The sequence below is a fragment of the Nanorana parkeri genome, unplaced genomic scaffold, assembly GCF_000935625.1.
Source record: "Nanorana parkeri isolate BGI_ZX_2015 unplaced genomic scaffold, ASM93562v1 scaffold266, whole genome shotgun sequence".
Lineage (NCBI taxonomy): Eukaryota > Metazoa > Chordata > Amphibia > Anura > Dicroglossidae > Nanorana > Nanorana parkeri.
In genome coordinates this window covers 389,762-404,290 of record NW_017306534.1, presented here as the reverse complement: position 1 = coordinate 404,290, position 14,529 = coordinate 389,762, and the positions used below count along the sequence as shown (strand labels likewise).

The 14,529-nt window shown below is 41.1% G+C and overlaps 1 protein-coding gene across 1 annotated transcript in view; it reads right to left on the bottom strand.

The window, feature by feature from the left end:
• IGF1R (insulin like growth factor 1 receptor) overlaps positions 1–14,529 on the bottom strand; it is a 175,690-nt gene that overhangs the window by 3,553 nt on the left and 157,608 nt on the right. The window contains exons 16-20 of the mRNA XM_018557091.1: positions 14,196–14,425; positions 13,978–14,088; positions 6,841–7,000; positions 3,671–3,800; positions 2,202–2,336 (exon numbers count right to left, since the gene is read on the bottom strand). Of these exons, the coding sequence (XP_018412593.1) occupies positions 2,202–2,336; positions 3,671–3,800; positions 6,841–7,000; positions 13,978–14,088; positions 14,196–14,425 (766 nt within the window). The remainder of the gene's footprint in view (positions 1–2,201; positions 2,337–3,670; positions 3,801–6,840; positions 7,001–13,977; positions 14,089–14,195; positions 14,426–14,529) is intronic.

Here is a 14,529-nt window from a genome sequence, read left to right as displayed (position 1 = left end):
ATAGTAAATATTTTACTATCAGCAGTTTCTGAATGGAATGGGAAGCCTCTGTACTGAGTGCTTCCCATTCATTGAGTGCTGAGGCTGCAGAAAAAGAAATTGAGGATTTGGTGTCCTCAATTTCTTTTTCTATTTCAAAAGGGAAATGTCAGGGGTCTGTTTAGACCCCAGAGATTTCACCGTAGCCCCCCCAACAGTAAAAAAAATACAAAATAAAAAAAAAATGTTAAAAAAACAAAATTTTTTTTTTTAAAAATACAATGTGTAAAAAAAAAACTAATAAAAAAAAGCACAACCCCTCCCTCCCCCCACATATTGTGGTGCACACCATGCACATGCGCTGCAGTGCGTTGTTAGAACGCATCACAGTGCATGATCTTTTTTATTTATTTATTTTCTTTTTAAAAAAACCATTAAATTAACTGTGGCCATCATCACAAAAACAGAAAGTGATGGCGGATACCAAATGTTGTGTTTGCCTCCGATACAATAGGTAGGGGAACATCTTCCAATCACCTACTCCCATGACATCTGTCTAAAAGGGTCTTTAAGAGATTTCCATTCACTTATTTTAGTGCCTCTGGGATAGGAAGTGAAATAATCACAAACACACAAAAGAATGTTAAGTTGAGGAAGAGAGGCTTCACAACAAAGCAAGCATTAGACCAACTGACATCAGACGTCTAAATACTGTCAACTTTCAACCTGGCGGATCTTAGGGCATTAAAACAAGAAACTATTCAAGGTCAACAGAAGCAGATGCATGCTGAAACAAGGTTGCCCTGCTGAGTATTCAGTGATAGCTGTTGTTAGCTCAGTTACTATAGCAAACTATGAATCATACATTTATGTCGCATGACTAAGAGCTGTCCAAAAAAAAGGCAATATGATCTCAGCAGCCGCAGAATCCACACAACTGATCAGAAAGAGTGGCTTTGGAGAGCTCTGTAAAGGACATTATGCTAGATTGCTGCCCCTATCGCAGGCCTCTTTAGAAACATCCAGTGATGCTCAGAGTGAGCGCAAAAAGAAACAAACATGTTTTGCAGGCAGCAAGCGCACTGTCTGGTGGGGCTATTTTTTTTGTCTAAGCTCTGGTGACAGTTCGCTGTCAGAGAGGAGGGGGAGTAGAAGCATTGCTCTCACAGCCAAAGTGTAACCTATAAAACATACAAATCCCAGGGGGATGTTTACGCTTGGTACTGGCTTTATGAGAAAAAAAAAAACAGGGACAGGTTTCCGATTCTCAGCAATTAAAACGATTTTCTAGACATTTCTTCGACTAACTGTACATTATTTATCAGAACAGGGCAAATGTTATAAATAGCATGCCTACGCTGCCTCATCGTGGATTAGGCTCTATCCCCCCCGGGGGTTACTTGTTCCCCCGATTGGGGACAGCTGCTTTGTAATACTAGGCTCTATCCCCTCCCCCCGGGGGTACTTGCAGCCCAGGTTGGGGAGTGCTGCTCTATAATATTGGGGTCTATTTCCCCCCACAGGGGTACCTGTAGCCCAGGTTGGGGACCACTGCTCTGCAAGCACGCACTATTTTGAACGCACCGCACGGAACGCACTGCAGGCACAATGTGCCTTGCGATTCCCGTGCGGGCGACCGCATTGCGGCCGCAGGGCGTGGCTACGGTGCCATTGATATCAGTGGCCCGCCATGCCCCCTCCTGTCCAGCACTGCCTATGGTGTGAACGAACCCTCAGGGGCAGGGCCCTTTTTACCATCTTATCTTGAATTGTATTGTGATTGTAATGTCTTCCTTATATTGTAAAGTGCTGCGCAAACTATTGGCGCTATATAAATCCTGTATAATAATAATTATAATATTATTAATGACAGAAATGGTGTCTTGTTGGGGTGAAAATATATCTACCTGCCTCAAAACAAACCTGAAATGATATGAAATAATGGCCTATACTTGAATGAACTGTTATCCATGTACAAGTTGTACAACTAACATGATATATATGTTGTGGCAATAAAACTGCTACAGTGACAAAGAACAATGCAGGGAGTCCGATATCGGAACCATATGATCCAATTGTTATCTTATACTTTCTCTCCTGTGATACAATAAAAACATCTGATTACGTTTACAGTGTAGCTGTAGGGGGGCAGGTTAGTTTTTGTTTTGATTGTATTTTCAAAGCAAACTGTATAAATAAAAATATAAAAGTGAGAAACTTACAGCATATCTGGACAGTTGTCTGGCTTCTCTAAGAGTCCGCCTTCCATAACAAAGCGGAGAACCTGCTCATTGGACATGCCATGGTATGGCTGTTCTGCCAGGGTGGCGATCTCCCATAAGACAACGCCAAAAGACCTGCAGTTGAAAAACAAATACTTAAATCTGAACTCCAGCCTTACCTTTTGTCATAAAGTTGTACCGACTCCTTCCTGGACAGAAATTGCTTACTCTTACATTACTGCACACTATGAGCTGTGAAAAATGCACACCGGAAGCTGCAACAAGTCAGATTAGAGCCCGCCTTGCTTCCTGGCTGGAGAACATCCAGCATCATCTAGCTCCTTCTTCTCCAACCTTACCATCCCTGATGCTGCCCTTTTATTCATTGGATTTCAGTTTCTTCCATCATGGAGGCTCAGCATCATATCCAGACTAACATCCACCTAAGGTATCAAGACATTTTGATATTTGCATAACTCCACCTAAGATCCAGCCCACTGCTTGCATCAGGACAAAGGGCTCTTGAGATAAATAATAAGGCAGGGTGCTGTGATTTCCTCAGCAAGCTATGTACAGCACCCTGCCGACCCTCCCACTAGCCATGAGCTGCCTGCATTGCACCGAGACCCAAGTAAGACATCACTGGGTCTAAAATAATATGTAATGGAGACAGAAAAGGGTTTTATTTAATAACAAAAACAACATTTAGCAGGTTGATGGAGGGGGAATGGACCAGAGAAGGCAAAATATAAGTAGATAAAACATCAGCTTTAAGCAAAGTCAACAAAAAGAAAATCCTACACAGTCGGACAAGTGCATTTTGTTTTGTGGTCTTTTTTTCTGCCAATTTTTAAGTTTGTGATCCATAAAGACCTGGACCTGATGTATGAAATGTGATTTAACAGGCACACACCTTGCTCCCCATAATAACCAGATTTTGGATTTTATTTTTAATATTAGACAGAAGAAAGTTGCTGCCATGGGCACACTTTTCATACCGTAGAGCCAAGGCGGCCATCTTGCTGACATTTACAAGCACTGTTGTGGTGGACACACAATGAGGTTGATTTACGAATGGTATAGAGACTGACCACTTAGCAAAGTGACCCCTCACCTTTTTTTTTTATTTCCAATCGTACACTAATGGGGGTTCACAGTGAACACAGACATATCTTATATACTTTGCCAAGTGAACAGCTCCCCTTCCTTTGATAAATCCACCCGTGGTGACAGATATATGGAACCACTAAAAGGCTGATGGAAATGCCATCCGTTTTACCTGCCAGATGCAAGCAGGAAGTACTAGTGTCAATCTGGTCTTATAGGATTTCTTTTTTTTTTTTTAGGTCCAAGAACAGACAATTCTGCCACAGCGCCTTCCTCCACCCAGCTAGCCTTGACTTTTGTAACTGAATAACTCAGCTGTATCTAATCTACAATATCAGAACACATTAGATATCACTAATTACCAGACATCAGAGTGAATGGTGAAGACTCCATCCTTGAGTGACTCTGGAGACATCCAGCGCACCGGAAGGAGACCTTTCCCTCCCTTACGATAATAGTCTGTCTCATAGATGTCTCGGGTCATTCCAAAGTCTGAGGAGAAAACAAAAACAATGATTAGAAAAAATTAACATGCAATTCCCAGTGCAGTTTGGGACAGCAACTTGTTCGGCTTCAACCAGAAGCACATAGATTACCTGTGAACAATATTCATACAATAACCAAGACTTGACACCAGGAGTTAACATTTATGTATGTATAGATAGATGATATACCTATTATCAATGTGTCCAACCACCAAGAATATTAGACCTCAAGGTAACCTTGTGATCTCTCCCCCATGCCTAGCACTTTGCTTGTTCTTGACTGCCAATGCTCAGCTAATGATCGAACTGTTAAAAGGCACATAGGGACCATCTTGCTAGAGGAATATGTCTGTAAGTAATGAAGACTGCCATCCCACATAATAGACGTGATTCAGAGCTTTAACACAAAGATAAGGATCTTTATTTTAACCATGTGACCGTAATTTGGAATGTCATTAAACTCGGCTTAAAACAAGGATTCTTATCCTCATCTATTAGCTTCATGAATTGAGCCTGAGTGAAGGGGAGCAGCTGAAACATGTGCACTCAGAATATGCTAACAAAATATGGTATGATGGAAACCGTAATTACATTTGCTGCTGGTTTTTTTGATTGGACAGATATTGTAGCAATGGTTTATTGTATTCAGAAAGTAAAAAAATCTACCTGTAAATGTAAACATTTCACAATTTATAGTTACTAACTCAATTAAATTGATCAGAAGTGAGCTGCACAATTAGACATTTACAGCAAAAAGGAATACATTTCCCATAACGACTAATCAGATCCTGCTCTCCATTTTCCAACTTCCACTGAAGAGACGGAAAAAAAAAGTTGCCATGGGCAACACAGACTTTCATATGCAAGACTCTATGTGACAGATGTATTATCCTAGTTTATGTTGCAATCCTAAATGTATTGGAATTGTATTGCTAACTGTATTGTCTCCCTCCCTTTTGTAAAGTGCTGCACAAACTGTTGGCGCTATACAAGTCCTGTAAAAAAAATAATAATAATGCCTTCATAAAGAGAACTGTCTTTAAATTGTCACAAACCTCCAAGAGGACAGCTGAATAGCCCAGAAGTACTAAGCTGACTTGAGGATATGAAGCTGAATGATCTTTGCAATACTTTAAGAAGTGTTTAGGAGGACTTCTAGGCTGTTCCAACACTTGAGGGTTTTTTAATGTCACTACTGCTGGACACATTTACTGCACAGATAAGAAATTATGCAAACGTGCAGAACTCAATAAGAAAATGATTTGGGTTTTGTTTGTTTTATGTATAAAACAGGTGTATTATAGTTGTTCATTATATTAACTGAGGTGACATGTCACCAGGAATACCATTATTATTATACAGGATTTATATAGCGCCAACAGTCTGTGCGGTGCTTTACAATATAAGGAAGACATTACAATTACAATACAATTCAAGACAAGATGGCAAGGAGGGCCCTGCCCGTGAGGGCTTACAATCTAAAAGGGAGGGGCAAGTGATACATGAGGAGGTAGCAGGGTGGGCACAAATTGTTTGAGAACGTGATGGTTGAGTAGTTAGGTTGAGGTGGGATAGGCTTCCCTGAAGAGATGAGTCTTAAGGGATCGCCTAAAGGCAGTCAGAGTGGGAGATAGTCAGACAGGTTGGGGTGAAGAGTTTCAGAGGCTGGGAGAGACTCTAGAGAAGCACTGGAGGCGAGCATGAGAGGAGTTGATGAGGGAGCTGGAAAGCTGGAGGGTTTTGTAAGAGAGCGTAGTGGAGAGTTAGGGTGATACCTTGAGACAAGGTTTGAGATATGTAAAACAAGAAAGAAAGAACGGCGCCTTCTCCTCATATAATACCGTTGCTCTTTCTTTCTTGTTTTACATGTACCTTGAGGGTTCCCAACTTGACATCGAACAGCAACCCCCCAATATGCCATGTATTGATGTCCTTTCCTGGAAATCCCGCCCGGGATTAATTTATGGTGACCTCCACTAAACGCTGACTATTTGGATAATACAAGGTTTGAGACATGGCCGGGGGCAGAGTTGTGGATGGCTTTGTAAGTCGTTAATATTTTGAATTTTATCCTTTGGGCTATTGGAAGCCAGTGGAGGGATTGGCAGAGGGGGGTTGCGGTTGCAGACACTGAGCGGTTGGTTAGGTGAATGAGTCTAGCAACAGCATTCATGATAGACTGAGGGGGGGATAGCCTTGGTAGAGGTAGGCCAATGAGGAGGGAGTTGCAATAGTTAAGACGAGATATAACAAGTGAGTGGATGAGTAATTTTGAGGTTTCATTGGTGAGGAAGGGGCGTATTTTGGAGATGTTACGAAAGTGAAGATGGCAGGATTTGGATAGGGATTGGATGTGGATGAAACCTAGCACCTTGGCATTGGGGGATGGTTGGATAGTTGTGTTATCAATATCAAGTGAAAAGTTGGGGGAAGGTGCGAGGGGGGCGGGAGGAAATATCATGAGCTCAGTTTTTGAAAGGTTGAGTTTTAAGAAGTGTTGTGGCATCCAGACTGATATGTCAGTTAGTAGATTAGAGACACGCAAGGACACTGAGGGGGAGAGTTGTGGAGTAGAAAGATATATTTGAGTGTCATCGGCATAGAGATGGTATTGGAAGCCAAGTGAGGTTATTAACTGGCCAAGGGAGGAGGTGTAGATAGAGAAGAGAAGGGGTCCAAGGACAGAGCCATGGGGGACCCCTACAGAAAGATGAAGAGGAGGGGAGGAGTTATATTTGTAGGTGACACTAAAGGAGCGCTTAGATAGGTAGAAACATGAGAGAGCAGAGTCTTGTAGGCCAAGCGAGTGGAGTTGTTTGAGGAGGAGCAGGTGGTCAACAGTGTCAAAAGCAGCAGAAAGGTATAATAGCAAGAGTAAGGAGTAGTGGCCATTGTTTTTAGCTGTTAGTAAGTAATTAGTGAGTTCTAGGAGGGCGGTTTCAGTGGAGTGTGGGGGGCGAAAGCCGGACTGTAAGGGATCGAGAAGGTTGTCCGATCCCTTACAGTCACACGGAGTTGAGTGTTTAGGATATCACATCCAGCTGTACCTCCAATTTTCACTGCGTAGTCTTCTGCGACCATACAGTTCCTGGCAGCAAGGTCTCTGTGAACAAATTTGTTTGCATTGAGGTATGCCATCCCATCTGCAATCTCTCCTGCCATCTGGATCATCTTCTTCAGGGAGGGGGGAGGTTGCCCAGGTTTGTTCTAGATTGGAAGAATAATAAAAACGGTCACCTGATTATAATCACAGCTTTTAATGAGACTGCAGCACCTAAGAAAGACCTGACGTTGGTAAATCACTTTGGACATTAGGAGGCATTGTGAGACATTGCAGGCGCAAGTGTCACACATTATTTACTATGACAATGGAAAACTAATAAAGACGATATAAAAACTGCACTAACTTACATTAACACACAAACACCTTTCTCAAAAAAATGATGTATAACAAAGATCATAGAACATGATGTTTTTTCTAACTCTAAATGGTTAAAGCTACTATGAAAACAGATTTTGCTGTGGAGTAAGTGGACATATCCATTTAAACTGAATATGCCAGTCTGGTACCCAATCCAATAGCCTCTTGCATATTGTATATGCCTAATGCACTGCAATGAGAACAGGCAAAAGACACAAGGCTGCACAGAAACCCATGCACCATTTGGACATACAGTGATAAACAATGGGTCATGTTATGATTGAAGATCATTTTTGGTCACTTCACCACTGCAAAGTGAACAGCAAATATGCATCCTGCATAGTTTCTAAAGATGAGCTTCTTTGCTTGGTGAGGCAGGGAATCCAACATCCAACAACGGTTGGGTTGTGAGCCAAATATTTATTTAAACAAAATCTGTACAAAAAAAAAAAACGTAGGCTGGCATTGCCATTCTCTTACGGCTTTAATGCTTCCAGTGTCAATATGTGAGGGACTCTGAAGACACTAGATTAGAATGATAGCCAGGCACGTAGCATTTCCAGGAGTGGTCAGCAATGGCAGCCTATGAAATCTACTCCATATAGGTTTGATTTAAGTGAACAGACTTTGTGCTTCGAATCTCAATATCTATTTCTGCTGGAATAATGGAGTAATGGAAAAGGTTCACTTCAATTTGCATCTTCTATTGTGTGCAAAATGCCGAGCAGACAATAAGAGCAGTGTTACTTAAATACTTTATAGGAAGAAGAAAAAAAAATGTTCAGACTCGACTGCCAGTGATTTTTTTTTCTTTTTAAAATCAAGGCCGTTGGGAGGCAGCCTGTCATTACACTGACCAAAGCGTCTACTTAGTGGGAACACTGCATGCTCTGGACCCTGCCACATCAAGTGACTATACAAAGTGAAACACCACTTATGGATCAGGCAGCTATTTTGAGGAGGAGGAAATATAAACAACTTTTATTAAAGCTGACCTATACTCAAATATTAACAGTCTTGCTTCAATAAATAAAAATCAACAGGAAGGCTGAAATACGCATCTATCATGAGGATAGGGCTGCTCCTGGGTCCCTGAAACGTTGTACATATGACCAATAGCCTAGGCATTTGATCTCACCATCAGAAGTCCCCTGACCAAATTGCTTTGGGTCTTGTGATCAATACTGGTGGGAGCTTGATTTAAAAAATCTCCTGGATGGTGGTACTTCAGGCCTTGCATTACTCTCATCTATTGAAGCAAGACTGCTAATATAGTTTTAACATTTGAGTATAGGTCAATTTTAAACTAAATTCCAATAGAAAATTGAATAGATTTCCCTGCAGAGAATGTTAATAGCCCCAAAATAATCAGTCACTACATGTCCAGTAGGTTGTATTTTCATTTACCAGATAACCTTCTGTAGCTGTAATTGTAGCAAAGTCCAAAATGTCTGATTAACCCTTAGGGCGGGTTCACATCATATACCGTGCGTTTCAGCACGGGTAGTGGCCGAGATGCACTGGATTGCATAAAGCAAGCCTCCCGCGTTCTGATGCAGGAGGGGGTGTGGTGGTGCCATTAGTGTCAATGGCACCGCAAACATAACTCTGCCCACAGTGCGTTTGCCCGCACCAGAACGTATGGTATAGCACTGCCCTGTGCTTCAGTGCGATCGCAAAAATAGTGAATGCAGATTCATTTGTTGGCAAGGACATTCAAAGAATATCAAAAAGTCACCACACAACTGAAGTCAGTTTTTCAGACTAAAACTAATTTGTTAGTTCAACTGATGAGTGGACTACTGGTTTACCATGTTGTCTGACTTGACTACCTATAAGCAAAGTAAACTGATTAGCATGGAGTAATTAAAGTAAGGCACAAACTGATCTCAACTCTCCGTACATTATCTCTAAGGCCCCTTTCACACTGGTGCCGTCCTTTCAAATCAGCATGGGATCCATGCACGGATCCCTTGCTGATTGGAGCAGAATGGAACAGATGTCACCCTTGTGACATCTGTATCTGTTTAGTTTCTTCCTCCAGTGATGGAGAGAAAAAAAAAAAAAAGAGCTATATGGACCCATGTTAGGTGTATGGGGAGTGAGATGTAGGCAGACATGGGTCCGTTTACATCATATTACCTCAGGTCCATCACAATCAGGTCCACCAAAACAGAAAACAGAACTCTGTCCCATTTATCTTTCTGGACAGATTTTGAGGTAATCAAATGAAATCGGACGCATGTCTGTTTAGATCTGCCTGTCCTTAAAGTAACATCCGGCTTCTGATCAGATCCACCTGAAAACTTAAAGGTCGACCTGATTAGCCAGCCAGTGTAAAAGGGGCCTCTGATGGAAGCCCCAACTCTCTGACATTTGAGCGGCATACTACTGCTCGGCAACAGGAGTCTCAGCAGAAAGAAGGCTGAATGGGTTTAGTGTGACCACCCTAGAACTAGTATGCAGCTCAGAACCCTGAGGAATGACCACCTATGGCAGATATGTCAGAGAAAGCCATCTAGCTTCTTATTCAGTTTTTGATATAATGGAGAAGGAATAGGATCCATGTCATGTTTCTCAAAATTTTCCCTAGTTACTACGCATCAAGGTGACAATGTCTTAACTCTGCCCTATTCTATCTGAAATTAGAAAACAGATAAAAAAAGGTTTGCCTGGAATAACATATTATGCAATGACTTCCACATAAACACTGCACAGACTGAAGGGGTGGAATCCCAAGTCCTTGAATATTTAATCCACATTTTTAAAACAAACAGTATTTAAGACTTTCTAGTAAACACATATTTAAGGTTCACTACAACACAAATTGCCTCATGCATCCGCATTCACAAAACTGTAGGCAGAAGTTCCCATATCTTGGCATCCAAAATGTTACGTTCTTTAACATCTGCTGTTTTGCTGAGTGAAACATATTCTTTGTATTATCAACCACTCCAGGCTAGGGTGAGGCTGTCTTCAGTGTCCTTCAATAAACTAACTTGACAGGAAGTCAGCTGTTTGCACCAAATAACATTTCTCAAGGCTAAATCCTGCCTCCTAAAAAATATGGATTGATAAACCTCATCTACAATTCTTATATATGCGCTAGATTCAAGTTTACTTTAATTGTCCTTTAACATTGGCTAGTTCATGCAGTTGTAAAGCTCTGCCCCCATATATAAACAATCATAGTGCCCTGTGACACAAAAATACCAGTCTTAATGGTTTATAAAAAATTGCCACTGAAAGCACACACGCATTGCTTGTTTTCAGTATCAACAAGTTGTGGAATAAACATACAGTAAGAATTTTTCTTATTATCGTTATTATTTTATTAGATCCAATTTAATAAAGTACCTATTAAAGTGGACCTTTACCCATATCTATAAAATGACAACAAACACACCTTTAGAAATGTTTAGTAATGACAATCTACACACACATACTTCTAGATAATTGCCGGCTTTGTATACCTTATTTCTCTTTTCTCCCCCAGTCTTCTGACAGTGGTCATGTTAACTAAGGCAGATTACTAGCTCTCCCTTTACTTCCTGGAACTCTGGCACATGTGACTAATGGCACATGTGACTTGGACATGCACATCATCTCAAAGGAGGAAAATGCCTTTCCCTGAGATCTCATGAGATTACAGATGAGATTTCCCAGCAATGCTCTGCCGATGTAACCTTCCCAGGATGCAATGCTTTGACACATTACATCATTTGTGCCAGAAGTGGACCAGGTAATAGATGAACTCTATTTGTGAGTAAATGAAAAACAAGTTTAACTAATGAATGCAAGAGCTTCATGCTGATGTGATTTTAAGTTAAAGTGGGTAAAGGTCCACTCTAGTTTGAATCTTTGCTTTCATTCTTACAAGTCAAGTTAAAAAAAGGACAAGTGCACCATGGTTGAACAGGGCAAGGCAAACAGTTCTATAGGACACATCAGTGCATAAAACTTTAATGGCCACACAATTCATACAGAGGTAACAAACTAAATACTAGAGGACACAAAAAAGCAGCTCCCACTACATGGCAATACTAGAGTCATTCGCAACCCTTAGGTCAAATCGTCATGGGCAGTGGATGCAGAAAACTATCCAGAGCCCATGTTATTTCAGTTGTGAACACTGCGCAGGTGGGCAGTCCAGGTGGAGGCAGCAAATTAAGTGAAAGCGATAGTGCAGTGTCTGACAAACATGGAAGGGTTTCAGTCCTGGTGGTTGGGGGAGCTTGGAAGGCATTATTAAAGCCAGTCAAGGATGCCCTTTGAAACTCATGTGAACAAAGCCATAACATGGTGCTTTCAAAGCATAACCTTTATCCATGTACAAGAATAAAAGAATCATCCCATTCAGCTGCACATAACCACAGAACTAAATGAAGCATTGTTTATGATATATTGATTATTAAGCAGCTAAAGTGACATATTAAGCAGATGCCTGGCAACCAAGCCATAAAAAAAAACTAGATTCTTATAAGTCTGTTTTACAGCCAGCCTACGCTATAAACATTGGAATTTAGAATGCGGGTGATGGCAGGGCCACAACAAGAGCAGTTCTTGGAATTTGGAAGTTGCTTTCTTGGACACTGGAATGCAGATAGGCAGTCTTGGGTCTAACTAATGTTGCCATTTAACCTCCTCACAATGGTACCTGGCACCAAGATGATTTATTGTCTGGGAAGAGGTAACCATGGAATGCAGAGAATGAGCCTAGATATAATCAATCCTTGAATAATCAATCAACTCCAAGCAAAGTTTGGAGGTAGACTTTACACAATTGATAGATCAGATGCACTAATTGGGTTACCAGTATCAGTATCTTGCTATTAGATGATGTAACAGATATCTAGTATAGGATACTGGAGAGATCCAGCAACCAAGTTCTGACTTCCCTGAAATTGCTTTCCCAGAGCTGAACCAATAATAAAAAGGAGTCTCTAGCTTACAAAGCACACCACCGCTGATTTGTGTACAGGAAGAAACGTTGCTAAGCCCCACTGGAGCAATGACGAGTGCGTACTGCCATCAGTGTCATCCCAATACTGCTGTGGTGCCGTCACAATCCCAACTTCTTTACAACTATTGGTAGTATTTATAAGTTATAGAAGATTATATATTTTCACTGGTAACAATTTTATTGAGCAATTCTTTGATTAGTAAACATTTAAAACGGAAACAAATGCCTTCTACTTAACCAGAGAGGATAAATACTAACCAAAAGGCTGGTGGAAAGGCTCTGCTGATGTACGTGTTAGCACAATTGGAATAGACAGTAGATCAGACCTTTCTGCTCATATTACCCTCTTGATTTCATTTCCTTTCTCAATCTAAACCAGAAGCCTTTGTTCCTTATTCTTAGCCGACAGCTCCTCTAACCCCTTCCTGTTTACTTCCACCTGCACCACTGAAATGTCTTTAAATAGCTGTGCTCCAGATGTAACACACAGTTGACCTCCTGGGCCAGCTTGCAATCAATAATCAAGAGGGAATCTTTGAGTAAGAACATGCCGGAGAGAAGTGTATGGGCATATAAGCTGAAAGTAACTTCATCGTTTCAGGATGCTTTTCATAATTATCACTAATCTTCCCGTGATAAAGGAAATATTAATTGCATCTATTGTTTTTTCTATTATAAAGAGTTAAAATAAAGCCACCTGGCCAAACAAATACTCAAAGACCACTGTAATCCTTAAGTGCAGGTACCATGAGGTGCCTGAAAGTACTTGCGTTTAACTTCACAGTGATTATTGGTGATCAACTTAGGGTTAGGCTTCACACACATCAACTTCTCTCCAAACCAAGATTAAGCCACAAAATCCCCCCTGCAAACTGTGAAATGTAAGCGTGTAAGTAGACAGTAGAGGCTATGACATTGACCGTTGAATCATGGGAGTTGGAGTTTCATCTTAACTTGTACAGCCTGGGTCTAAGTACAGGGGGGCATCCACTGAAAGACAAACATGGCTACTGCAGGCAACGTGCCTGCACTTCACACCGATGTTATCATAGACACTTTTATTTCTAGGTCATGGTCACTTTAAAAAAAACAAAAAACTATAGGATTACAACATCTCTTATTCAGAGTGAGACCAGTGAAATTACTTGCTTTACAGTAACCTCTGTGCCCGTAATTCAGTATGCAAAGTTTGTGTCCCATGATGCTTCTGCTTTCAGCAAGCCAGAGTCTGTTACTGGCCTAAAACATGTTTATGTCTATAACTGGATGCAAATCAGTAGGCAGAAGCATGCCAAAACCCAAACTATGCAACTTAAAATCTCCGGACTGGGGGCATGGAGACAAATGGAAAGCACATAATTTCACTCACCACCCCCCAATTCTGAAGGTCTCCTTTAAAGTGAACCTGCCAATGTTTTCTATATTTTCGAAGTAAATCTATTGCCTTGAATTATACTCATTTTCAAAGCCTTTATTAATCTTCTATGAACAGGGCGACTGCTCACCTTGGAAATGGACTCTGCCTGACCATGACATCCTTACCGATTCCCCCATTCCCAGAAGTATAAATGAAGGAAAGGTGAACATGTGAAGCTGGGCGGGCAGGCAGTAAAGTGAACCTGCTGCCTTGCCCTGCATGGATAAAGCAGAGGTTCCAAGTCTTATAGGTCCCCTATTTATTAAATTAATTTTCAAGGTTTATAGAAACACACCCCTTACCCCTTAAATACTGTCAGCAGACATAAACCTACAATTAGCAAATGCTCCATCCTCTACAAAGTACTAGAAAGTATTACTAACCTCAGCATCCGGCCTTAGTGATCTCAGGTAACTTTTGAGGTCTCCACGAGTCATTAACTCCATGATGACAAGTGTTGGCTGACCTTGGGAAACAACACCTAATAGACGGACCTAGAGGAAGAAACAATTCATCAGAGGATAGATACCCCAGTATGGTTTTATTTGTAGCTTACAGACACATAAAATATTATATTACAGAGCACATCTAGAGTACTTACCACGTGATGGCAGTTAAATTCTTTCATCACCGAAGCTTCGTTTAAGAACTCTATTCTCTCTCGCATGCTAGCTGCTTCATTCACTGTCTTTATGGCTACCCTAGTCTCTGTCTCATCTTTTACTACCCCTTTCGCAATTCCTTCATACACCATGCCAAATGAGCCTTGCCCCAGCTCACGGTTCATGATTATCTTCTCTCGAGGAACCTCCCACTCATCGGGCACATACACTGTAAAAGAAGAATGAACAGGGTTATCTATTTTATAGGTGCTGATATAACTGTAGATCAACAAACGTCAAGTACTTCATAACTATATAGTACCTACAAAAGTT